General features: G+C 42.4%; 2 protein-coding genes across 6 annotated transcripts in view; one reads left to right on the forward strand and one right to left on the reverse strand.

Moving 5' to 3' along the window:
- IDE (insulin degrading enzyme) overlaps nucleotides 1-24,762 on the reverse strand; it is a 98,549-nt gene extending 73,787 nt beyond the window's left edge. For 3 of the 5 annotated variants that reach the window (XM_027593210.2, XM_027593218.2, XM_027593184.2), the window contains exon 1: nucleotides 24,607-24,762. In XM_027593210.2, coding sequence (XP_027449011.1) covers nucleotides 24,607-24,704 — 98 coding nt within the window. In that variant the 5' untranslated portion in view covers nucleotides 24,705-24,762. Of the gene's footprint in view, nucleotides 1-22,669; nucleotides 22,799-24,066; nucleotides 24,255-24,606 lie in introns of those variants that run through there. The other 2 variants (XM_027593195.2, XM_027593204.2) reach the window with 2 other exon arrangements.
- Nucleotides 16,427-16,657, forward strand: LOC113921858 (small nuclear ribonucleoprotein G-like). Its single transcript, XM_035724202.1, has one exon. It carries the CDS (start codon nucleotides 16,427-16,429, stop codon nucleotides 16,655-16,657), a length of 231 nt encoding a protein of 76 aa, XP_035580095.1.
- Nucleotides 24,763-25,572: the final 810 nt, after the last annotated feature.

The following is a 25,572-nucleotide window of genomic DNA, read 5'->3' on the forward strand; positions in this document are numbered from 1 at the left end:
AGCCTTCAGGCTGTTAGAAAATTTAAGATGCCACAGTACAAACCAATACTAACAATTACTCTCATTTTTAAAGTGTCATATGCTTTATAAACTGCTCATTTAATTTTCCCATTCTCCCTAAGTGACAGGTCACAGCAGCTGCTGATGGTCATTCTCCTCAACCCCAGAGGAGGAAATAAAAGCTCAGTGATTAAGTGACTTGCCCAAGGGCATTTACACAATTGATCTGTGGCAGAGCTGGAACTACCGAGAAAGAGGAAGCGTGGGAAGGGGAAGAGCAGAAGGTGGTACTTAAGGAAATCATATATGGCTTTCTTCCTCAGCTCCCAGTTACCACCCCCACAGCCCTTCCCTGATCTCATTCCCCTCCCTTACAATCCCAAGTAACAAAAACAAGGAAACCAAAAATTAATATAGGTCAAAATAAATGCTCCAGTTCTTTTACTCCTTTCCCTCCATAGGAAACAGAGATAGGTAGTGGAAAGGAGCCTGGAAGAATGCTTCTAATCTGCCAGAGTCCCTGGGCTGAGAGCCATATTATCTCATGATACTTCAATTAAAAAATAAAAAGGAAAACGTATGGCAGGATTAAATATATAGCAAGTTTAAAGAGAGAGAACTGTATGTACAATTGTCTCATGCATGAAAGGGACTATGATAATTACTACAGTATATATGGTAGGGCTATGGCTATTTTTCAGAAGCATACAGTGAGCCACGTGAACAGATAAAAAGGTGAAAAAATCACAATCATCTGAGTAGATGCAGAAAAAGTAAATTCAACAATTTTTAAGTCTGCAAACTAGAAATAGAAGGAAGAAAATTCCTTCATCTGAAAAACAGCCACAAAACTACAGCAATCATCATACTCAATGGTAAAATAATGTAAACACCTGCAACCCCCTTCCCCACAAAAAGGATGTCACTATCCTCTCTTCTATTCAACAAGAGACTGATGATTCTGACTGGTCCAATAATGCAAGAAAAATAAAACACATAAACATGAGAAAGAAGGGGAAGAGCAACTAACATTATTCATAGGTGACATAACTGTGTATGAAGGGGTTCAGAGCAAGTCTCCCCAAAATGTGTCACTTTCGCATGTGGGCTATTTTGAGCTGAAGGCAATCAAGACCCTGCAGGCTCAAGAGAAATTTTGGCCCCTCCCATAACTACCTACAAGAATCTGAATTGGGGGTCTTCCCCGGAAGTAGTTATTACCAGAAATAAATTGTATCTGAGTGACTCGTGTATGGGAGGCGAACAGCTAGTTATCAAACATCTGTTCTTCTCACTGCCCTGGAACTGCCCCCCTGCTCTTTGCGGCCCCAGGCCTCATCCTTCTCCTTAGCGCGGGATGTCATATATACCTCATTTTACCTTTCTGTCTTTGAACCTCTCCTCTGTGTATGGTTCCTATACACACAAAATTAATTTGATTTTATTCTGTTAATCTGTCAATTTAATTCTTAGACCAGCCAGAAGAACCTTTGAAGGATGGAGGAAAACCCCAAAAATCTCTGACAACTTCCATTTCTGGATGGGATAATAGGCTATGGCAACCAGATTCAGCTTCAACAAACAGAAAAGGCCATGATAAATTAGAAAATCACATTTTCAAAGATGTTGGAGAGTTGTGGAAGAAATGAGGATTGGATCAACTGCAAATCCCAGAGATGGGAGAGCTCTCTGGGTGAGCTGATGATCATCATTTGTCTTCTTCCCTGGGGGTATTTGCTAATTTTGAATACAGACTGAAGATCACACTTGGCCTAAGAAGAAAGACTCTACTCAGCAAAGATAATCAAGGCTTTGGTGGGTGCCTGAGTTTGGTGTGACAGATTAAAGGCTCAAGATGCCCCAAATCCATAGATGATATTTGTCAGAGATTTTCTGAGCTATCACTACATATCCACCAGAATGGTTAAAATGAAAAGGATGGAAAATACCAATGATACAGAACTTATAGGGTAACCCAAACTCTCATACACTGCTAGTGGGAATGCAAGTTGGTACAACCATTTTTTTAAAAACTGGCAGTCTAGGGGCACCTGGGTGGAGCAGTCAGTTAAGCATCCGACTCTTGGTTTTGGCTCAGACCTGATCTCAGGGTCGTGAGATTGAGCCCAGCATCAGGCTCCACACTCGTTGGGCTCCACATTCAGTACAGAGTCCGCTTGGGTTTCTCCCTCCCTCTCCTTTTGCCCCTCCCCCCACACGGGAGCGCTCTAAAATAAATAAAACCTTTAGAAAAACGGCAGTCTACACTAAAGCTGACAATATGACATAACAATTCATAAATCAGATACATACCTGAAATAAATGCATTTATATGTTCATAGCAATACAATTCACAATAGCCAAAACTAGAAACAATCAAATGTCCATTAACAGTGAAAAGATAAGCTCTGGAATATTCACACAATGAAACAGTATACAACAGTGAAAATGAAAAGCTAGAACAAGGCACAATAAGGATGAATATCACTAACATAAGGTTGAGTGAAAGAAGCTTTATGCAAAGACTAAATACTGTATCCTCCCATTTATATAAAGTGCAAGAACAAGTAAAATCAAGCTAAGCCTTTTGTCAAGATAGTGGTTTCCCTTGGGGGCATGGAGCAATGATTAGAAGGAAACATGAGGGAGGCTTCTGGGACACTGGTCACATGTCGGTTATACAGATATGTTTAGTTTGTGAAAATTCATCAACCTGAACACTTATATTTCAATTAAAAGTTTTTTTAAAGAGTTTTTAAAAATAGCAAACATAATAAAATAAAAGAGGAAGGAGATACATGAATTACTCAAGGCTAATATTATCATGCACAAAAAGTCATCTTGGAAATGGTGCCACATGGAAACTGAGAAGTAGCTGTCCAAAAGCAAACAAGTGCTAAACTAGGAAGGCTCACCAAGAAACAACAGTCCAATTAACATAATTATCTAACCCTTCTCAGGTGTGTCTTGAGACAACTATTTCTGTTGATGTCATCTTGGCCAGAAGAAACAGGAGGCCCATATAAGTACAACATGAGTCAATTTAACTAAGTCAATAATAAAGTAAGATGTTAAATATTTTAACTCAAGTCTTCAGTCACTAAGTATGATATGAAAACTAGCTTTGGAGTAATTACTTACTTTAGACCTCAGTTAAGATTTAAAAATAAAACTTGATACTCCCGGCAACCAACCAAGTTTTGCCAATCAAGAGTCACGTGAAGGAGCACCTGGGTGGCTCCGTCACTTAAGCATCTGACTCGTGGTTTTGGCTCAGGTCATGATCTCATGAGTCATGAGATCAGGCTCCCTGCTCAGAGGGGAGTCTGCTTGGATTCTCTCCCTCTGCCCCTTCCCCCCACTCACTCACACTCTAAAATGAATAAATCTTTAAAAAAAAAAAGTTATGTGAGGTGGGGGTGCCTGGGTGGCTCAGTGACTTGGGTGTACAACTCTTGGTTTCGGCCTGGGTCATGAAATCAAGCCCCACATTGGGCTCTTGTGCTCAACAGGGAGTCTGCTTGAGATTCTCTCTCTCCCTCTCCCTCTATCCCTCCCGCCTAGGCCCTCCCTCTCTCTCTCTAATAAATGAACAAATCTTTAAAAAAAAAAAGTCATGTGTTCATATGAGTCTGTTAAACTTGACAGAGATAACTACAAGTCCATCAGACTTGAGCAGCGTTTATAGCATTTCTCTTGTTAAGACAGGTATAAAACAAAACAAAACAAAACTTCATCAAGGCACAGTGTCTGGTACACAGTAGGCACTCACAAATGGTAACCTTGTATTATAATCATCATTATTATGGTCCCACGGGAGTGATATGCAAACAGACCCACCTCAGTAACCACCATGTTATTACCAGCGTTCTTATTATATACTCATGCAAATTCCAGTTGTATGTTGTCATCTCTAGAGGTCAAAAACATTCACCGGACAGGCTGGTAATAGCACGGTACTTTATAAGACTATCAGAAAAACAGGTAAATAATTATCCCTTTATAATTGCTATAGGCAAGCCACTGTTTCTGTCAGTGGTTCTCAACAGGTGACAATTTTGTGGGACATCTGGCTATGTGTCACAAATGAATTGTCCCAACTAAAGGGTGAAACTGGTAGTTGAGTAGAGGCCAGGGATGCTAAGCATGCTGCAATGCACAGGACAGTCCCCACAACTAAGAATTACCCAGCCCAAAGTGTCAACAGGGTCAAGGGTGGAAGACACTATTTTATAGTTCTGACTTCATCATCCAAAAATAATGGATGTGGGGCACCTGGGTGGCTCAGTCAGTTAAGTGTCTGTTTTCTGCTCAGGTCATGATCCTAGGGTCCTGGGATTAAGCCCTGCATCGGGCTCCCTGCTCTGCGGGGAGCCTGCTTCTCCATCTCCCTCTGCTGCTCCCCCTGCTTGTGCTCTCTCTCTCTGTCAAATAAATAAATAAAATCTTAAAAAAAAATAATGGATGAGAACCACTGCAACCAATTCAATCCACTTAAAATAAAAGCAGGAGATAGCCTCATCAAAACAAAGAAAGCTGGGGCGCCTGGCTGGTTCAGTCAGTTAAGCATCCAACTCTTTTTTTTTTTAATTTTTTATTGTTATGTTAATCACCATATATTACAGCATTTGTTTTGGTGTAGTGTTCCATGATTCATTGTTTGTTCATAACACCCAGTGCTCCAAAGCATCCAACTCTTGATTCTGGCTCAGGTCATGATCTCAGGGTCCTGGGATCAAGTCCACCTCAGGCTCTGTGCTCAGCCAGGAGTCTGCTTGAGAATTCTCTCACCCTCTACCTCTGCCCCGTCCCCGCTGCTCATACTCACACGTGCTCTCCCCCTCTCAAATAAAATCTTTAAAACAACAACACAAAGTGAGAAGGCACTGACATTTTAGCACAAGGAAAGAAAAGGAACCACACACCAGTAGAAGCCCATATTGCTCAGAAATCAAAACTTATTAGCACTAATAGGGATTTTGAAGCTACTTAGTTTGATGTCTAGTAAAAGGAGGCCCATGCAAAGTAACCCATTCAAGATAACAAAGCCAATCTGTGCCAAAGAGCGCTTTACCTCAGACCTTCTGACCACCAGACAGAGTGACTTTTCCACTACATCACAGACTCCTAAGAGAACAGAATTACAGAGCAAATAAGACATTCTGTCACCAGATGGCAGTCTGGAGTACAAACTCAGAACCAGGAGTCAAGTTCACTGCTATCTTCCCAGGACAGATTCTGAGCTCAAGAATGTTACCCTGGGGTGCCTGGATGGCTCAGTTGGTTAAACATCCAACTCTGGATATTCCTTCTTGCTTCGTCGAAAATTAGCTAACCATAGAGTTGAGGGTCCATTTCTGGATTTTCTATTCTGTTCCACTGACCTATATGTCTGTTTTTGTGCCAGTACCATACTGTCTTGATAACCACAGCTTTGTATAGAGCTTAAGTCCAGAATCATGATGCCTCTAGATATGCTTTTCTTTTCCAGGGTTGCTTTAGCTATTCAGGGTCTTTACAAATTTTAGGATGGTTCAATATTTGCAAATCAATCAACATGATATACATCATCAACAAAACAAAGAATAAAAACCATAGGATCATCTCAATCAACGGACGCAGAAAAAGTACTTGACAAAAATCCAGCCTCTGTTTGTGATAAAAACTCTCAACAAAGTGGACTTAGCAGGAACATACCTCAACATAATAAAGGCCATATATGAAAAACCCACAGCTAACATCATATACAATGGTGAAAAACAGAGTTTTTCACCAAGACTAGAATGTCTACTCTTTTTTTTTTTAAGATTTTATTATTTATTTATTTATTTGACAGAGAGAGAGAGACACACACAGTGAGAGGGAACACAAGCAGGAGGAGTGGGAGAGGGAGAAGCAGGCTCCCTGCGGAGCCAGAAGCCCAACGCAGGGCTTGATCCCAGGGTCATGGGATCATGACCTGAGCCTAAGGCTTAACAACTGAGCCACCCAGGCACCCCTAGAATGTCCACTCTTCCCTCTTTTATTCAAATAGTACTGGAAGTCCTAGCCACAGCAACACTAATAATGAAATAACAGAAAGAGAAGCAGTCCACAAATTCAACGTAAAACCCATGAAAATATCAATAGTATTTTTCAGAGAACCAGAACAAATAATATTAAAATTTGTATGGAACCACAAAAGACCCAAAACAGCCAAAGCAATCTTGAGAAAGAAAAACAAAGCTGGAGTATCACAATTCCAGATCTCAAGATATACTACAAAGTTGTAGTAATCAAAACAGTATGGTACTGGCAAAAAACAGACACACAGATCAATGGAGCAGAATAGAGAGCCCAGAAACAAATCCATGCTTATTTATAATGGTCAATTAATCTACAACAAAGGAGGCAAGAATATACAATGGGGAAAAGACAGTCTCTTCAACAAATGGTGTTGGGAAAACTGGACAGCTGCATGCAAAAGAATCTTCCTTACACGATACACAAAAACTCAAAATGAGTTAAAAACCTACTTGTGTGACCTGAAACCATAAAACTCCTAGGAGAAAACATAGGGAATAATCTCTTGAACACCGGCCTTAGCAAAGTTTTTCTAGCTATGTCTCCTCAAGCAAGGGAAACAAAAGCAAAAATAAACTTACCCCAAAAATAAAAAGCTTCTGCACAGCAAAGGAAACTATCAACAAAACATAAGGCAATCTATTGAACAGGAGAAGACATTCACAAACGATATGTCCAATAAAGAGTTAATACAAAATATAGGGACACCTGGGTGGCTCAGTCGGTTAAGCCTCTGCCTTTGGCTCAGGTCATGATCCCAGAGTCCTGGGATCAAGTCCTGCATCGGGCTCCCTGCTCAGAGGGGAGTCTGCTTCTCCTTCTGCCTGCCACTCCCCCTGCTTGTATGCACAGACTCTCTCTCTCTCGGACAAATAAATAAAATCTTAAAATATATATATACACAAAATATATAAGAAAGTATACAACTCAACACCAAAAAACCAAATAATCAATTTAAAAATGGGCAGAGAACCTAAACAGACATTTTTCCAAAGGAGACATACAGACGAAAAGATTCTCAACATTACTAACCATCAAGGAAATGAAAATCAAAATCACAGTGAGGGGGGCGCCTGGGTGGCTCAGCTGGTTAAACACCCGCCTTTGGCTCAGGTCATGATCCCAGAGTCCCGGGATCGTGCCCTGCATCGGGCTCCCTGCTCAGCGGAGAGTCCGCTTCTCCCTCTCTCTCTCTTTTTCTCAAATAAATAAATAAAATCTTTAAAAAAAAAATCCACAATGAGGGGCGCCTATGTGGCACAGTCAGTTAAGCATCCTGCTCTTGATTTCAGCTCACGTCATGATCTCAGGGTTGTGAGATCAAGCCCCACATCGACTGTGCACTCAGCAGGGAGTCTGCTGGAGATTTTCTCCTACTCTGCCCCTCCCCCTGCTCTCTGTCTCTCCCTAATTAAAAAAAAAAAACCCACAATGAGACAGCACCTCACATCTGTCAGAATGGCTAGAATCAAGTGTTGGTGAGGATGTAGAGAAAAAGGAACCCTCATACACTGTTACTGAGAATATAAATTGGTGCAGCCACTGTGGAAAACAGTATGGAAGTTTCCTCAAAAAATTAAAAATAGAAATACCATATGATCCAGTAATTCCACTACTGGTTAGTTACCCAAAGAGAATAAAAAGATATATGCACCCACACACACACACCAAAAAAGATACAAGCACTCCCGTGTTCACTGCAGCATTATTTACAACAGCCAAGTTATAGAAACAATCAAAATGTCCGCTGATAGATGAATGGATAAAGAGGTGATGTGTATATATATATACATATATATGTATATATATATATGGAATATAAGGGAATATTACTCAACCGTAAAAAAAGAATGAGATTTTGCCATTTGCAACAACACAGATGGACCCAGAAGGTATTATGCTAAGTAAAAATAAGTCAGAGAAAGACAAATACCATATGATTTCATTTATATGTAGGATCAAAAAATAAACAGCAGAAAAAGACCCATAAATACAGAGAACTGGTGATTGCCAGAGGGGGAGGCACGTTGGGGGATGGGCAAAATGGGTGAAGGAGAGTGGGAGATCTAGACTTCCAGCTAGGGAATGAACAAGTCATGGAGATGAAAGGTACAGCACAGGGAATATACTTAATGGTATAGCACTGTACGGGGACAGATGTAGCTACACTTGTGGTTAGCACAGCATAAGGTATAGACTTGTCCAATCACAATGTTGTACAACTGGAACTAATGTTAACATTGTGTGTCAACTCTACATAAAAAAATAGATGTGAATAATCAAATGTTAAATTATGCTTATTAAACTCTGTTTCAAAGTCTATAAAAATATCAATACTAAATTTAAAAAACTTTACCTCAAACATTTAAAAAATGTAGAATATACAGCAAATAACTTTCACAGGACAAGGTTTCACTGACGTGAAATGCTTTTTCTTTATAATGCCAGGAGCAAGCTACTGCTTTCCTCTAGAACTGACTAAATCTCAAGCTCTTCAATTCTATAAAATTAACTATCAGGATTTTAAATGCACTCAATTCCATGTTGCTTTAAGACAAATAAACATTTGCTTTACTTATCTAATCATCTGTCGTCTCCACTAGAAGAACTGGGATTTTTGTCTCTGCTGTTTACTGTTATAGCCACAGCACTTAAATTAATGTTGACACATATTAGTTGTACAGTAATTTTTACTTTTGATTTATAATTCATGAAAAATAGAGGAGCATTAAAAATAGATCTTGGGGCACCTGGGTGGCTCAGGCAGTTAGGAGTCTGCCTTCAGCTCAGGTCATGATCCCAGAATCCTGGGATCGAGCCCCGCATCAGGCTCCCTGATAAGTGGGGAGCCTGCTTCTCCCTCCCCCTCTGCTGCTCCCACTGCCTGTGCTCTCTCTCTCAAATAAAATCTTTAAAAATAAATAAATAAATGTAGATCTTGTGACCCCACAACAACTTTACTATTTAAGCTATTTTTCTTATCTATTTTTAGCTCACTAGGACCAGCTTCCTCAAAAAATCCATTCCTAATAAAATACAAATAAAATGAAAACTGATGCTAATAGAACAGTAACAGAACTAATCACAGTGGGATTTCCAAAATGTTAAATAAAAAGAATTTTCCGTGAAAACAAACACAAGACTCAGTTCCAGTGGAACTGAGCCTTTGTTCTGCAGAGCTCTTTTCCACCACACTTTCCTGTCCCATATGTCCAGTCCCTTTTCAAACCACCTTAGTTCCTATGAATAACTCAGAAACACAAGAAATCTTTAAAACACACTTCTACCTCTAATTTCTTTATAATAAGAAAGCACACACAAATACTGCTTACTAGCTACACTGACAAATTGTGAGCAAAACTAAGTCAAGTTCATGACTAGGGCTCCCCCTACTTCCAGGAGCCCATGTCTCTGGACAGATTCGTCCAACATACACTAAACTCCTACGATGTGCCAGACACTGTGCTAGGTGCCAGCAATACCATTATAGGGAATCTTTGCATCTTCAGAGGTCTTGGCTCCAAATATAACTCTAGAGGTCCTAAAATAGCCTGTAGTGTTGGACAAAGAATCACCATGTTAACCGGACTGGAACCCATTCTGCCTACTAGACCCTGGGAGCATTCCTAAAAAATCCAGACATTCTTTTAGCTGCTGGTGTTAACAGCATAGAGAAAAATGGCAGAACTTAGAACTAGAAGGATCCCTTCTTCAAATGAGGAAACTGAGGCCCAGAGTTTTAAGGATCACTTACCTTTTTTAATTCTTTATAAGCACCTGCCCTCTTAAATCAAGACCTATCTTGAACAAATCTTTATTTTTCCAATGCTACCCTCTTCACCTGCATCTTCACATCCAGTTTCTCCAGGCCTTCCCGTAGGCATAATTCTCCTCCACTAGCTTCTTCCTCTTAGTCACCAGTACCAACTTCCCTATTTCTCCTACCACACTTCTGTTCAACCCTGCTCTTTCCAGCTACTACCTAATTACTCCAATTCAATACCAACACTTTTTTTTAAAGATTTTATTTGAGAGAGAGAGAGAGCACGAGCTAGGGGACAGAGGAAGAGGGAGAAGCAGGCTCCCCACGGAGCAGGGAGCCCGATGTGGGGCTCGATCCCAGGACCCCGGGATCATGACCTGAGCCGAAGGCAGCCGCTCAACTGACTGAGCCACCCAGGCGCCCCAATATCAATATTTTTTTCAAAGTCACTCTATAGGGCTCCATGAAACTTGGCTTCTATTCCTTCCCCTTTATTTGCAGGTTACCAATGAAATGGTCTTTGGTCTTTTCCCAAGGCCCCAGTCTGCTTAAAACCTCTCTGGCTGGGGGCACCTAGGTGGCTCAGTCAGTTGGGCATCTGCCTTCGGCTAGGGTCATGATCTCCAGGTTCTGGAATCAAGCCCCAAGACGGGCTCCCTGCCCAGTGGGGAGTCTGCTTCTCCCTCTCCCTCCCGTCCCTCTCCTGCTCTTTCTCACTCTCTCTCCCTTTTAAGATTTTACTTATTTATGAGAGAGAGAGAGAGCACAAATAGGGGGAGCGGCAGGCAGAGGGAGAAGCAGGCTCCCTGCTGAGCAAGGAGCCCGATGCAGGACTCGATCCCAGGACCCTGGGATCATGACCTGAGCCGAAGGCAGATGCTCAACTGACTGAGCCACTCAGGCGTCCATAAATAAATAAAATCTTCAAAAACAAAGAACAAACCAAACCTCTTTGGCTGGACACTTCTAACCATTCTGCATCTGATACCATCCTTCTGCCTCTCTAACCCCCAACCTCTCCAACTCTGTTTCCTCATCCCTAAATGTCAGCATTCCTCAGGGTGTAACTTGGGCCCTCTGTTTCTCTACAGATATTTCCCATATACCCATCCATCTCAGTGTCTTCAACCATCACCTCTACACACAACTATCTGATGTAGAAAATCTGCTCAGACCTTCTTATCAAGGTCCACCCATATTTCCAATGCTTCAAACCTCCCATTCACTATTCAGCAGTAGCTCCAGACTCAATATCACCAACTCACCATACACCATGCTTATCCCGTCCAAAACCTTGTTCTGACTTCCCCATCTCTACTACAGATGCCAAGCTACCTCTAAAGTAGTAAATAATATGATGACCAACCCCTGAGGTTCTTGAGTGAGCCCATCTGGATTAACTTCTGGCTAAGCCACTCACTAGTATATCCTTGAGCAAATTAATCTCTTTGAGCCTCAATCTCCTTATCTGAGAGAAAGAAAAGAAACACAGTATCTCTCTCACAGAACTATTGTGGCCATTAAACAACACATGGGAAGCTCAAAATACAAGGCAAAACACATAACAGGCATTTAATAAATATGAGCTACTAAATCTTTTATGGTTCACATTAACAGCAACATCAAGAGCCTCACAGCTGAGTCTACTTAGCCTTCACTGCAGCTTAGTCTTGTTCTAGGCTCCTTAAACAGTGGAAATTTTAGACACTCCCATTCAGGAATCATCAACCAGGTTGTGATCTTTAAACTGAACTCTTTCCTTAACTACAATCTGCAAACTGGATCACCATTTTGGTTCTGGGTATTTAAGGACTGCTCAATCTTGTCCACTACCCTGAGGGACCCTGAGTCACCTATCTTCCCGATGGTTAAAGGCTGGCTATGAGACGGTTAACAGTGCCTACGAGACTGCCCCACCCCTGCACCTGACCAACCTGTTCTCTTGGCATGACTTTAGAACACCAGCCCCCCACCAGCCAGGACCAACGTCTCACCTAACTGGACTTCTCCCCACTGCCTGGAGGTGAATCTCCCCACAAGAGCCTTCCCTACCCTGGTGGCCCCCCTAATCAAGGCTCATCTCAGCACTAATCTGAAAGTCACTTAGGACCAAGACCTTAGGCCTCTGGGATTCCTCCATCTCCCCCCATACTCAATCAAAGCTGCTGAAATTTCTTTCACACACACCCTCTGCAGACACTCTCCTTTCCTTATTATATGTACTTTTTCTTTATCCTTTGTCTCTGCCTGCATTTCAACTGTGCTTCCAAAAAACAGCAAGATTCATCAACAAAAATACAGTTTTCATATGTGACTGTACTGCTCAAAAGGCATTAGACTCTCTACTTCCTAGAGGATAAAATCTACTGTCCCTTGATTATATTGCGATTTTTCCTACTTCTGAGCTTTTCCTAACACTATTCCTTTAAAATATCTTCTCTTCCCCTTCTCTGTTCATCCAAATTTTTTATTTCTTTCAAAGACGTTTGCTCAAAACCCTATGCTCTCTGTGAAGCTCTCCCTGATATCAATGGTAGAAGAGCATTCTGAGCAGAGGGAAAGCAGTACAAATAATCTGAGTCAAGTAAATAGACCAGTGTGACTAGAATAGGGTGAGAGTAATTATTTTGGAAACAAGATTAGAGAGGTGATGAGAGGCCAGCTCCCACGGGGCCTTCCTGGCTATTATAAGGATTTTGTCTTTAAATACGAGCAAAATGGGGATCAACCGGAAGGTTTTAAGCATTCACTAGCGAAGATATGGGACTTGGATTTCAAAAAGATCATGCTACCTGTGGTGACAAGAACAACCTATACAGAGAGAGGCAAGGGCAGAAGAAAGGAAACTGATTAAGAGGCTATTACAGTATCTGGGTAAAAGAGTGTGATTAGAACCAGGGTGGTGGCAGGCAGAAGCGGTCTGAATCTGGATGTATATGCTGACTGATGAGGGATATGAAAACAAGAAAGGAGTTAAGGATGACTCCAAGTTTTTAGCCTAAACAAGTGGAAGAATAGAGATGTTATTCACTGAGATGAGGGAGAAAATCATGGGAGGAGCAGGTTTTGAACATGGTAAGTTTAAGATATATAGGTCATCCAAGGGAAATGATGAGTAGGAAGTTTATTACCTAAATCTGAAATTCAGGGGAGAGAGATACATTTGGGAACTACTGGAATACAGATCAGGTGGGTTTCACAAAACATTAGTGATGATAATAGCTCTGTAAGTGCTCTGCCTCATGTGGTAGCCATGAGTCACATGTGACTTGACATGCAGCTAGGGTGGGCGCCTGGGTGGCTCAGTCGTTAAGCGTCTGCCTTCAGCTCAGGTCATGATCCCAAGGTCCTGGGATCGAGTCCCACATCGGGCTCCCCGCTCAGTGGGAGGCCTGCTTCTCCCTCTCCCACTCCCCCTGCTTGTGTTCCCTCTCTCACTGTGTCTCTATCTGTCAAATAAATAAATAAAATCTTAAAAAAAAAAAAAAGAAAGAAATGCAGCTAGGGTGACTGAAAAAGTGAATTGTTAATTTTCATTAATTTACATTTAAATAAGTATATGTGCCTCATGACTACATAGTGGACAAAGCATATATAAATAATATTTAAAGCAATGTGATTGAATGAGAACCCTAATTGAGTGTAGGGAGAGAAGATGTCCAAAGACTGGGTACTGGGGCATGCCAACAACATGGATTATTCGTGGTAGGAGGAAAAAAAAAAAAGAAACAACCCAAATCTCCATCAACAACAGAGTAGAAAAATAATCAGTGGCATATTCACATAAGACTGCCATTCAGCAGTGAATGGATATACCTATGTGAACCTCAAAACAAGGTTAAATGAAAAAAAAGTAACTTAGAGGAGAAAATTTTCTACAAAGATCAAAAGCAGAAAAAACTAAAAAGTATACTGTTTAAGAATATATTCACTTCCGCTTTTTCTCCTTTTCGCCACTATCCTGGTGTGTGTGGATGACTGTTCCTCACCATGTCTTCTCACAAGACTTTCAGAATCAAGCAATTCCTGGCCAAGAAACAAAAGCAGAATCCTCCCATTCCCCAGTGGATTCAGATGAAAACTGGTAATAAAATCAGGTATGGGGCGCCTGGGTGGCTCAGTCGTTAAGCGTCTGCCTTTGGCTCAGGTCATGATCCCAGGGTCCTGGCATCGAGCCCCGCATCAGGCTCCCTGCTCCACGGAAAGCCTGCTTCTCCCTCTCCCACTCCCCCTGCTTGTGTTCCCTCTCTCGCTGTGTCTCTGTCAAATAAATAAATAAAATAAAATAAAAAATCAGGTATAACTCCAAGAGGAGGCACTGGAGAAGAACAAAGCTGGGTCTATAAGGCATCACACATCATGATGACTCACCTAATTGGCACACATATTTAAGCTGCATGAAGATCATGTGTTCCTATCCTATCACTCTTGTAAACATCCCTCCTACCTGGCCAACAGACATGTTTTATCAGGGAAACAATTTTTTCTGTTACTATGCCTCTACACCAGGTAGGTTGGTTCAGTAACAAATGTGAGAAAAAAAAAAAAAAAAAAAAAGAATATATTCACTTCCTCAAGAAACAAGAAAAGTCTCAAACACACAACCTAACCTTACACCTAAAGGAGCTAGAAAAAGAACAGCAAATAAAGCCTAAATCTAGCAGAAGAAAAAAAAGACTAGAGCAGAAATCAATGACATAGAAATCATAAAAACAGTAAAATAGATCAATAAAACTAGAAACTGGTTCTTCGAAAGAATTAGTAAGATTGACAAACCCCTAGCCAGACTTATCAAAAAGAGAAAGGACCCAACTAAATAAAATCATGAATGAAAGAGGAGACATCACAACACTGAAGAAATACAATTATATGAGAATATTATGAGCAATTATATGCTAACAAACTTGGCAATCTGGAAGAAATGGATAAATTCCTAGAAACATATCAATGACCAAAACTGAACCAGGAAGAAATAGAAAACCTGAACAGACCCATAACCAGCAAAGAAATTGAGTCAGTAATCAAAAATCTCCCAACAAACAAGAGTCCAGGGCCTGATGGCTTCCCAGGGGGATTCTACTAAACACTTAAATAAGAATTAATACCTATTCTTCTGAAACTGTTCCAAAAAATAGAAATGGAAGGAAAACTTCCAAGCTCATTCTATGAAGCCAGCATTACCTTGATCCCAAAACCAGACAAAAACCCCCTAAAAAGGAGAATTACACACCAATATTCCTGATGAACATGGATGCAAAAATTCTCACCAAAATACCAGCTAATAGGATCCAACAGTACGTTGAAGGATTATTCACCACAACCAAGTGGGATTTATTCCTGGGCTGCAGGGGTAGTTCAACATCCGCAAATCAATGTGATACACCACATTAACAAAAGAAAGGACAAAAACCATATGATCCTCTCAATAGATGCAGAAAACGCATTTGACAAAATAAAGCATCCTTTCTTGATAAAAACTCTCCGCCATGCAGGGATAGAGGGAACAGAACTCGATATAAAAGCCATGTATGAAAGACTCACAGCAAATATCATCCTCAACGAGGAAAAATGGAGCTTTTTCCTGAAGGTCAGGAACACAACAAGGATGTCCACTCCCACTACTGTTATTCAGCAGAGTACTAGAAGTCCTACCCTGAGCAACTAGACAACAAAAAGAAATAAAAGGCATCCAAATCGGCAAAGAAAAAGTCAAACTTTCACTATCTGCAAACAGTATGATACTCTACGTAGAAAACCTGAAAGACACCACCAAAAAAACTGCTAGAACGAATACAGGAGATTCAGCAAGGTCTCAGGATATAAAATCAATGCACAGAAGTCAGTTTCATGTCTATACACTAACACTGAAGCAGAAGAAAGAGAAATCAAGGAATCAATACCATTTACAATTGCACCAAAAACCGTAAGATACCTAGGAATAAACCTAACCAAAGAGGTAAAGGATCTGTATCCTGAAAACTATAGAACACTTATGAATGAAATGGAGGACGACACAAAAAAATGGAAAAGCATTCCATGCTCATGGACTGGAAGAACAAATATTGTTAAAATGTCTATGCTACCCAAAGCAATCAACACATTCAATGCAATCCCTATCAAAATACTATCAGCATTTTTCACAGAACTGGAACAAATAATCCTAAAAATTGTATGGAACCACAAAAGATCCCAAACAGCCAAAGTAATGTTGAAACAAAAAACAAAACAAAACAAAACAACCAAAGCTGGAGGCATCACGATTCCAGGCTTCAAGCTGTATTACAAAGCTGTAATCATCAAGACAGTAGGGTACTGGCACAAAAACAGACACATAGATCAATGGAACAGAACAGAAAACCTGAAATGGACCCTCAACTCTATGGTCAACTAATCTTTGACAAAGCAGGAAAGAATATCCAAAAGAAAAAAGTGTCTTCAATAAATGGTGTTGGGAAAACTGGACAGCCACATGAAGAATGAAACTGGACCACTTTCTTACACCATACACAAAAATAAATTCAAAATGGATGAGGGGGGGGGAGCATGAGGGAGGCCACGAATTCCATTTGGAGGCATCTTTGAGCTCGCTGAGTAGACACCATGAACAAAGCTCACCCTCCTGAGTTGAAAAAACTTATGGACAAGAAATTGTCATTGCAATTAAATGGTGGCAGACATGTCCAAGGAATACTGCGGGGGTTCGATCTGTTTATGAATCTTGTGATAGATGAATGTGTGGAGATGGCAACTAGTGGGCAACGGAACAATACTGGAATGGTGGTAATACGAGGAAATGGTATCATCATGTTAGAAGCCTTGGAGCAAGTATAAACAATGGGTGTGTTCATCAGAAGAAATCAACTGCTTGCACACGTCCCCTCCATAGTACCTGTTTTACTACAATATAAAAATCAGGTCGTGTGCATTTTCATATTGAACTTTTTTGTTAAATAAACTTTTATAATAGTAAAAAAAAAAATGGATGAAAGACCTAAATGTGAGACAGGAAATCATCAAAATCCTAGAGAACACAGGCAGCAACCTCTCTGACCTTGGATGCAGCAACTTCTTGCTAGACACATCAAAGGCAAAAGGAAATTACTGGGACTTCATCAGGGTAAAAAGCTTCTGCACAGCAAAGGAAACAGTCAACAAAACTAAAAGGCAACCTAGGGAATGGGAGAAGATATTTGCAAATGACTTATCAGATAAAGGGCCAATATCTAGAATCTATAAAGAATTTATCAAACTCAACACCCCAAAAACAAAAAATCCAGTCAAGAAATGGGTAGAAGACATGAGCTGACATTTCTCCAAAGACAACATACAAATGGCCAACAGATACATGAAAAAATGATCAATATCACTTGGCATCAGGGAAACACAAATCAAAACCACAATGAGATACCACCTCACACCAGTCAGAATGGCTAAAATGAACAATTCAGGAAACAACGTATGTTGGTGAGGATGTGGAGAAAGGGGAACCCTCTCGCACTGTTGGTGGGAATGCAAACTGGTGCAGCCACTGTGGAAAACAGTATGGAGGTTCCTCAAAAAGTTAAAAATAGAACTACCCTACAATCCAACAATTCCACTAGGTATTCATCCAAAGGACACAAACATACTGATTCCAAGGGGCACGTGCACCCCAATGTTTACAGCAGCAATGTCCAAAATAGCCAAAATATGGAAAGAGCCCAGAAGTCCATCAACAGAAAAATAGATAAAGAAGATATGGCATAGGGGCGCCTGGGTGGCTTAGTCGTTAGGCGTCTGCCTTTGGCTCAGGTCGTGATCCCAAGGTCCTGGGATCAAGCCCCACATCGGGCTCCCTGCTCCGCAGGAAGCCTGCTTCTCCCTCTCCCCACTCCCCCTGCTTGTGTTCCCTCTCTTGCTGTGTCTCTCTCTGTGTCAAATAAATAAATAAAAATAAAAATAAAAAGAAGATATGGCATATATATATACAATGGAATATTACTCAGCCATCAAAAAGAATGAAATCTTGCCATTTGCAATGACATGGACAGGACCACAGGATATTATGCTAAGCAAAATAAGTCAGTCAGAGAAAGACAAATACCATATAAGTTCACCCGTATGTGCAATTTAAGAAACAAAATGGATGAACATAGGGGAAGGGAAGGAAAAATAAGATGAGAACAGAGAGGGAGGCAAACCATAAGAGACTCTTAACTCTAGGAAACAAACTGAGGGTTACTAGAGGGGAGGTGGGTGGGGGGATGGGGTAACTGGGTGATAGGCATTAAGGAGGGCACTTGATGTAATGAGCACTGGGTATTATATGCAATTGATGAATCACTAAGTTCTACCCCTGATACTAATAATATAGTATATGTTAACTAAATTGAATTTAAAAATTTAAAAATAAATAAAATTAACATACTTCTATCTTCATGACAGAAAAAAAAGAATATATTCAGATTGATAAAGTATAAAGAAAATCAAGGGAATTATTATCCAAATACAGGATAACACCATCTTTCCAGAAGAGGGAGAAGGTTGCAACTGGGTAGGTAAACACAGAGAGCTTCAAAGTTACTGGAAATGTTCTATTTCCAGGGCACCTGGCTGGCTCAGTTGGTAAGTGTCTGAATCTTGACCCCAGCTCAGGTCTTAATCTCAGGGTTTTGAGTTCAAGCCCCCTACTTAAAAATAAAAAATAAAAAAAGGGAAATGTTCTATTTCCTAAACTAAGTGTTTATTATTTTTTATCCTATATACTCTGCCATGTATGATATTAAGAGTAAAAAAAATATGAAGTAGTATAGGGTTAAATGTCAATGGATGTTTCAAAATCTCGAATAAATCTTTAAGTTTAGAAAAAGGAAACACAACTGTGTGACCTAAATAAGTTCTAAAAAAGAATGAAAGATTTAGTCATATAAAAGAAAAGACAGAGGGCATTTGAGAGTTGGGAATGAACAGCTCGTGTACAAGAGACAGGGAATTGGTGGGTCTGACTAGAGAAGAGGAAAGTTAGGTTGAAAAGTTAGGCTAGGGCCAGCTTATGAGATGCCTAAATGCAGGGTCAAGAAGTTTGGACTTGATCTTTATTTTTTTAAAGATTTTATTTATTTATTTGAGAGAAAGCATGAGAGAGGGGAGGGTCAGGGAGAGAAGCAGACTCCCTGCTGAGCAGGGAGCCCAATGCGGGACTCGATCCTGGGACTCCAGGATCATGACCTGAGCCGAAGGCAGTTGCTTAACCAACTGAGCCAGCCAGGTGCCCAGGACTTGATCTTTAAATAGTGCAGAACCATTGGTGGTTTCTAAGCAAGACAATGGCATGGGGAAAGTGGTATATTAGAATTAATTGGTTGATAAGATCAAGTAGTAGGGAGACAGGAGTCTGGAAAAATCAGTTACAGAGATATATGTACCACTGTTTACTGCAGCATTGTTTCCAACAGCCAAGGTATGGAAGCAACCCAAGTGTCCATCCATAGATGAATGGATAAAGAAGACACACGTATATACATACAATGGACTATTACTCAGCCATAAAAAAGAATGAAATCTTGCCATTAGCAACAATAGATGGATCTAGAGAGTATAATGCTAAGTGAAATATGTCAGAGAAAGACAAATAGCATATGATTTCACTCATATGTAGAATTTAAGAAAAACGAAGAAAAAGGCTCTTAGGGGCACCTGGGTGGCTCAGATGGTTAAGCATCTGCCTTCGGCTCAGGTCATGATCCAAGGGTCCTAAGATCAAGCCCCACATCGGGCTCCTGGCTTAGCAGGGAGCCTGCCTCTCCCTCTCCCTCTGCCTCTCCCCCTGCTCATGCTCTATCTCTGTGTCTCAAATGAATAAAATCTTGAAAAACAAAAAACAAAAAAACAAAACCAGACTCTTATAAGAGAGTGGTTGCCAGAGGGGAAGAGGGAGGAAAATGGGTGAAATAGGTGAAAGGGATTAAGAGTACATTTATTAACAATGAGCACTGAGTAATGTGTAGAATTGTTAAATCACTATAATATAACATTATATGTTAATTATACTGGAGTTAAAATATATATATACAGAACTTGTAGATGTGAGATGTCAGGGAAGATAATCAAAGCCTAAACTAGGAGGATAATGGAAGATTAAGTTTTACTCCAAGAAACTTTAGGATGAAAGACTGAAGAGTTTGGTCTTCAGAACAGACAGTGAGAGAAAAAGAGATACAAAGATTAATCCGATTCTGAAGCTAAACCAAGGAAATGATTAATACCAATATTTGCAAAACTAGGGAAATCAACAGAAAAATGGTTTTGAAAAGAGACCATTCATTAATTCACGCAATAAATATGTCAGGCAGAGTGTGATACCTTCCCCTGAGGGAGCAGCTTGTGGGTCCCATCTTTTTTTTTTTTAAACAGTTGCACTTTTTTTTTTTAAAGATTTTATTCATTTATTTGAGAGAAAGTGAGAGAGAGAGAGCACAAGAGGGGGAGGGCCAGAGGGAGAAGCAGACTCCCCACTGAGCAGGGAGCCAGATGTGGGGCTTGATCCGGGGACTCCAGGATCATGACCTGAGCTGAAGGCAGCTGCTTAACCAACTGAGCCACCCAGGCGCCCCCAGTTACACATTTTTAATAGGCAAAGAGAAACTATACAGTTCTTTGAGGGGAATAAAAGCTTTTATAGGTTTTAATGCTACAACAATTTCTAAGTCCCACTTTTAAAAAAGAAAGAGTACTATACGGCACCTGGGTGGCTCAGTTGGTTGGGCTACTGCCTTCGGCTCAGGTCATGATCCTGGAATCCCAGGATCAAGTCCCTCATCGGGCCCCCTGCTCCGCGGGGAGTCTGCTTCTCCCTCCCCCCCCCCCCCCCTCATGCTCTGCCTCTCTCATTCTCTCTCAAATAAATAAAATCGTAAAAAAAAAAAAAAAAGGAGGGCGCCTGGGTGGCTCAGTTGGTTAAGCGACTGCCTTCGGCTCAGGTCATGATCCTGGAGTCCCGGGATCGAGTCCCACATCGGGCTCCCCGCTCAGCAGGGAGTCCGCTTCTCCCTCTGACCCTCTTCCCTCTCTTGCTATCTCTCATTCTCTCTCTCTCAAATAAATAAATAAAATCTTTAAAAAAAAAAAGGAAAGAAAGAGTACTATAATAAAAATATTGAGCTGCTTTTCAAAATAAATTGAAAGAGGCAACGATGCAAAAGTGGAGCTGATTAGTAAAAGATCTTAAGGAGTGGAATTACTATTTGACTGAAAGCTTCTTGAGGACGAATTTATCACTGATTCTTTGCATCCCTCACAGTGCTGAGCACACTGCAGTGAGTGATCACTACCAAATAGATATTCAAATGATGGCTAACGGAACAGAGAAGAGTGAGAGCGGACTCAAGAAAAACCAAGTAGGAATGCCCTACCCAAGCCTCCACCCAGCATACCTAGAGGATCTACCCCTGTGAAAGTGCGTTAGCCCTGTCACCCTGGCTGAAGGTAGGCTGATTATCTGGCTACCTCTTTAGGAGATTTAAAATACCAATAGAAAAACAGAAAGGAAATCAATTCTTATGAAAACATATATTGAAATTCTGCTCCCCACACTACTCCCTGGTAAGATTATCCCCAACCCTAACCTTAAAGGCAGAAAGACAGAATGTAATTTTTTACTGTGTAGGGTTTGGGCTAATGCTAATTAAAGATACTCAAGGGCATCCTTTCCTTTTAGACCATTAAAAGATATTTTTCTAGTTAAAAGTAATTTAAAAGCCTGGGGGCACATGGCTGGCTCAGTCAGTAGTAGAGCATGTGTCTCTTGATCTCAGGGTCAGCAGTTCAAGCCCTACGGTGGGTGTAGAGCTTGCTTGCTTACATACACACATACATACATACATACATACATAATGCTTATACCGTTAAAAAAAAAAAAGTAATTTAAAAGCCTAGATCTTAATAGTCCATTTGGCATACCACTGTTACCTACACCCATAGAACAGAGAAATGCAAAGTAGAGCTGCCTGCAAAGTGAGAGGCCCGATGCACAGGTGTTCCAAGTAGTTGCCAGGGACTGGGCTATTACTTCTAGGTTCCCCCAACAGTTCAGATAATTACACACAGCCCCAACTTATCCAATATGGCTAAATAGAGGACAATGACCCGGCTTTTTAAATGACTAAATCTTACACAAATGCTTTAAGACCATCTCTTTCTCAAAAAGTTAGAACAGGGATGAATGCCTCAATACTGGCAAAGGCAGTATTCCAGCTCAGGCTCTGGCTCCAGACGGACACGGGTTAAATCCCAACTCTCCCAGTAAATAGCCCTGTAACCATCTCTGTTACTATATCTCCCCACTCTAGGGCACCTGGGGTGGCTCAGTCAGTTAAGCGTCTGCCTGAGGCTCAGGTCATGATCCCCGGGTCCTGGGATCAAGTCCCACATCAGGCTCCCTACTCAGTGGGAAGCCTGCTTTTCCTGCTGCAGTTCCCCCTGCTTGCTCTCGCTCTCTCTGATAAATAAATAAAATCTAAAAAAAAAAAAAAATACATCTCCCTACTTTGCACAGTAGAATTACCTTAAGATTTGAATATGGGGTAGATTTAGACGGTAGTTTTCCTTCCTATAACTATACCCTGATCCCTTTGACTGGACCTGTATTTTCCTGAATAGCCTCAACCACTAATTTTTAATGCAGAGCTTTCTAGATGGTTAAACTCATTCATTATCTTTGATTCTCCTGAATTTCCTTCTTCAAGAACAACCTTATCTTGAAGCTCTGGCAGTTCAACAACCCATGCCCTGAACTTCATCAGTGAAAGTGAAGAGCAATGGGAGAAAAGCACAGAGAAAACTGGATTGTAGGTAGAACGTACAAACCTCTTTGTTGTATAAAACTGGTGCTTTCTTTAAAATCCCAAATTCTGGAACAGCTGGCTGGCTCAGTTGGTAGAGTATTTGACTCTTGATATCAAGACTGTGAGTTTGAGCCCCACAATGGGTGTAGAGATTACTTAAAAATAATATCTTTAACAAAAGTAAATAAAAATAAAATCCCAAATTCTGTACACTGGAGACAATATGGAGCTAAGCACAGCCTATTAGCAACAAATTAAGTACAAAAAAATTCTGACCTGAAAGAGGCCCACAAAGGTACCCAGCCTATACTCACCACTCCCACTTCTTTATCTAAACTCAGGGATCTTTATCCATGTTGTAGTGGATTTTGCATAGAGTGGGAAAGAGGGAAAACAAGTTCCAAGATTTTTCATTTGCACTTGGCCTTTTTAGCACCATTATTACTACCACCCTAGTTCAGTCAGGAAAGACTAAGTCCCAACCAATTTCTCTGCTTCAGGTCTCTCCACTCCCTTACAACCTGTGCATAGCACCAAACTAATTTCCTAAATTACCAGTTTCATTAGATCACTCCCCACCTCAAAAACTCTTAACAGCTCCCAATACTATGCACTGGAAAAGCCAACTAACATTCAAAGCCCAGGCTAGCATTATCCTACTTTTATAATACACAATTTGTTTTCTTCTACTTCCCACACAGAAATTCTCTAAGGCTCCAACTAGACTAATCTGCTCACTGTCCTTCCCCGACCCCAAACTCTGCATGCCTAGGCTGGATTACACACCACTGCTCACCCTCCCACCCACTTTCTGCTTTTCCTTCAAAGGCCAGCCCAGACCCCCTCCTCTATCTCCGCCCTAAATTGTGCTCCCAAAGCACGCACTGACCAGACTGACCATCTTCTGACCCTAGTCAAACACATCCTTTTTAGCTGACTATACTCTCCTGGCATCTTAATCCGCTCAAACGAAATCAAAGTTCCTTGGAAGGCAGACCACACACTTACACAGAGGGTCTATCACAGTGCCCTGCACTTTTTAGGTCCCAGATATTATTAAAACCAGAGGAGGGGTTCAAATGATACGCCTAAGTAGGGCAAGACCATACTGCCCATCTTTGCCAATTCCTCTCCATTCACAGTAAAGGGCAGCGCTCGCTACAAGGCTACGTATTTCTAGTGTACACTGAGCGGCAAAGTGGAGAGAGCACGCCACCGGATGGCAAAAAAAAAAAAAAAAAAAAACACCCGCGTCCCCATCCTGGTTTTTGCCACAAGCCCTGCAATTGGGAAATCACACAATCTCTCTGGGCCTCGGTTATCTCAGGTGTAAAACAAGGGAGTTGCTTTGATGGATCCCAAGGTATCCTTCGGCTCCCGAATCCCCCCGGACAGGAAACCCAACACTCGTCTACTCACTAAGACGCGGGCAGGCAAACTTTTACGGTTCCTAATGCAGGCATTTCCATATAGTGGAAACTCCGTCCCCATGGAAAAAAGCAAGGCTGAGAGGAGGGTGAGAAGCGGTCTTCCTAGACTCGGATTCCTTTACCCCATGACCAGGGGCAGTGGGACTCAGGTTCCCGGCCCCTCACGGGCAGACTCCCAGGAGAGTGGCACAGCAAGGCTCCCGGGAGCCGGCCGGGGTCACTCCGTCCGCGCCCACCGCACTTGTGACACACGGCCCGTGACCCCGGGTCACAGTCCCCGTCCGCCCTCACCGGCCCGAGGGGCGCCCTCCTCTCCCGGCAAGGCCCCGCGCTCCCGCCCGGCTGGCCGCCCTTCCGGGTCCCGGGGCGGCCTCTGCGCGGGCGTCCGGGCCCCAGGCCGGCGGGACTGGCGGCGTAAGGGGCGGCGGCGGCGGCTTTAAGTGCTGAATCACCACTTTGCAACCCGAGCTCCAAACCACCGTGACCCGCGGGCCCCGAGGGCCCGGGCGCTCCGCTCCGCTCCGCTTACCCACAGAGGCGCTCCGGGGACAGCAGGCGGGCGCTGAGGACGGAGCGGAAGGTGCTGGGCCGCGCGGAGTGCAGCAGCCACGCTAGCCGGTACCGCATACCCCAGCGCAGCCGCCGGGAGCACCGCGGACGCTTCCTTCTTGCGCCGGGAGCCGGCCCTGCCCACTGCGCATGCTCAGTCCGCCGCGCCGCGCCGCCTCCCGGGAGCCTCTGAGCGGCCGGCGCTCCGGGTTTTGCCTGGAACCCGACAGGGTGGGGGAGCCGGGCGTCCCAGGCCCGAGCCGGCGAGCGGGACAGAGTCTGGCCGGGGAGCGGCGGGAGCCCAGCAACCAGGCTTTCCCTGCAGGGTCACACGGGGCGCACGTGGGAGGGCGGCGAGGTGTACCTGGCTAAGTGTATGTAGGGGGCAGAGTCTCACGAATATTGTAAGAGCACGAGGGGCCATGTTTGCGGAGGCGCCCCCATTGGCTGTCGCTCTGGGCGGTGCAGGTGCTGGAACGACGTCCGAGGACTAGGCGGCCTCACCGCGAAAGATTCTGCGGTGGGCGCGCGGCCCGCGGGCTCCCTCTAGAGCGCGGTGGGCCCCGGGGGAAGATAGGTCACGGGGGCCACGAGAGGGAGGCGAGGACCTGGGGGAAGTTAGCAGCCCCTCACAGAGCAAGGGGGAGATGGGACTGGCCACGGCGAAAAAAAGCTTCCGTGGACTTTCAAATCCAGAGTAGAAAGTCCTACTCTGTACTAGTGCCGTATTAAAACACCACCACACACACATATGTATATAGTACTTCTATTGTCGGTTTACTTTAGTCACTATTTATAACACAAGACTTTTTCCCCCGATGGCTTTATGGTGTTGTGCATCCAAGAACAACCTAATAGTTGTTAGGGATCTGACTTTCGATTACATTTCCATTTTACGGGGGTCTTTAGAGGAAAGTGCCATTAGGGATAGTGACTCCCTAGCTTG

Source organism: Zalophus californianus, chromosome 15 (assembly GCF_009762305.2).
Source record: "Zalophus californianus isolate mZalCal1 chromosome 15, mZalCal1.pri.v2, whole genome shotgun sequence".
Classification (NCBI taxonomy): Eukaryota; Metazoa; Chordata; class Mammalia; order Carnivora; family Otariidae; genus Zalophus; species Zalophus californianus.

What these genes read in the sequence shown, in the direction of transcription:
- LOC113921858 (XM_035724202.1), top strand. Translation starts at nt 16,427, where the DNA reads ATGAACAAAGCTCACCCTCCTGAGTTGAAAAAACTTATGGACAAGAAA.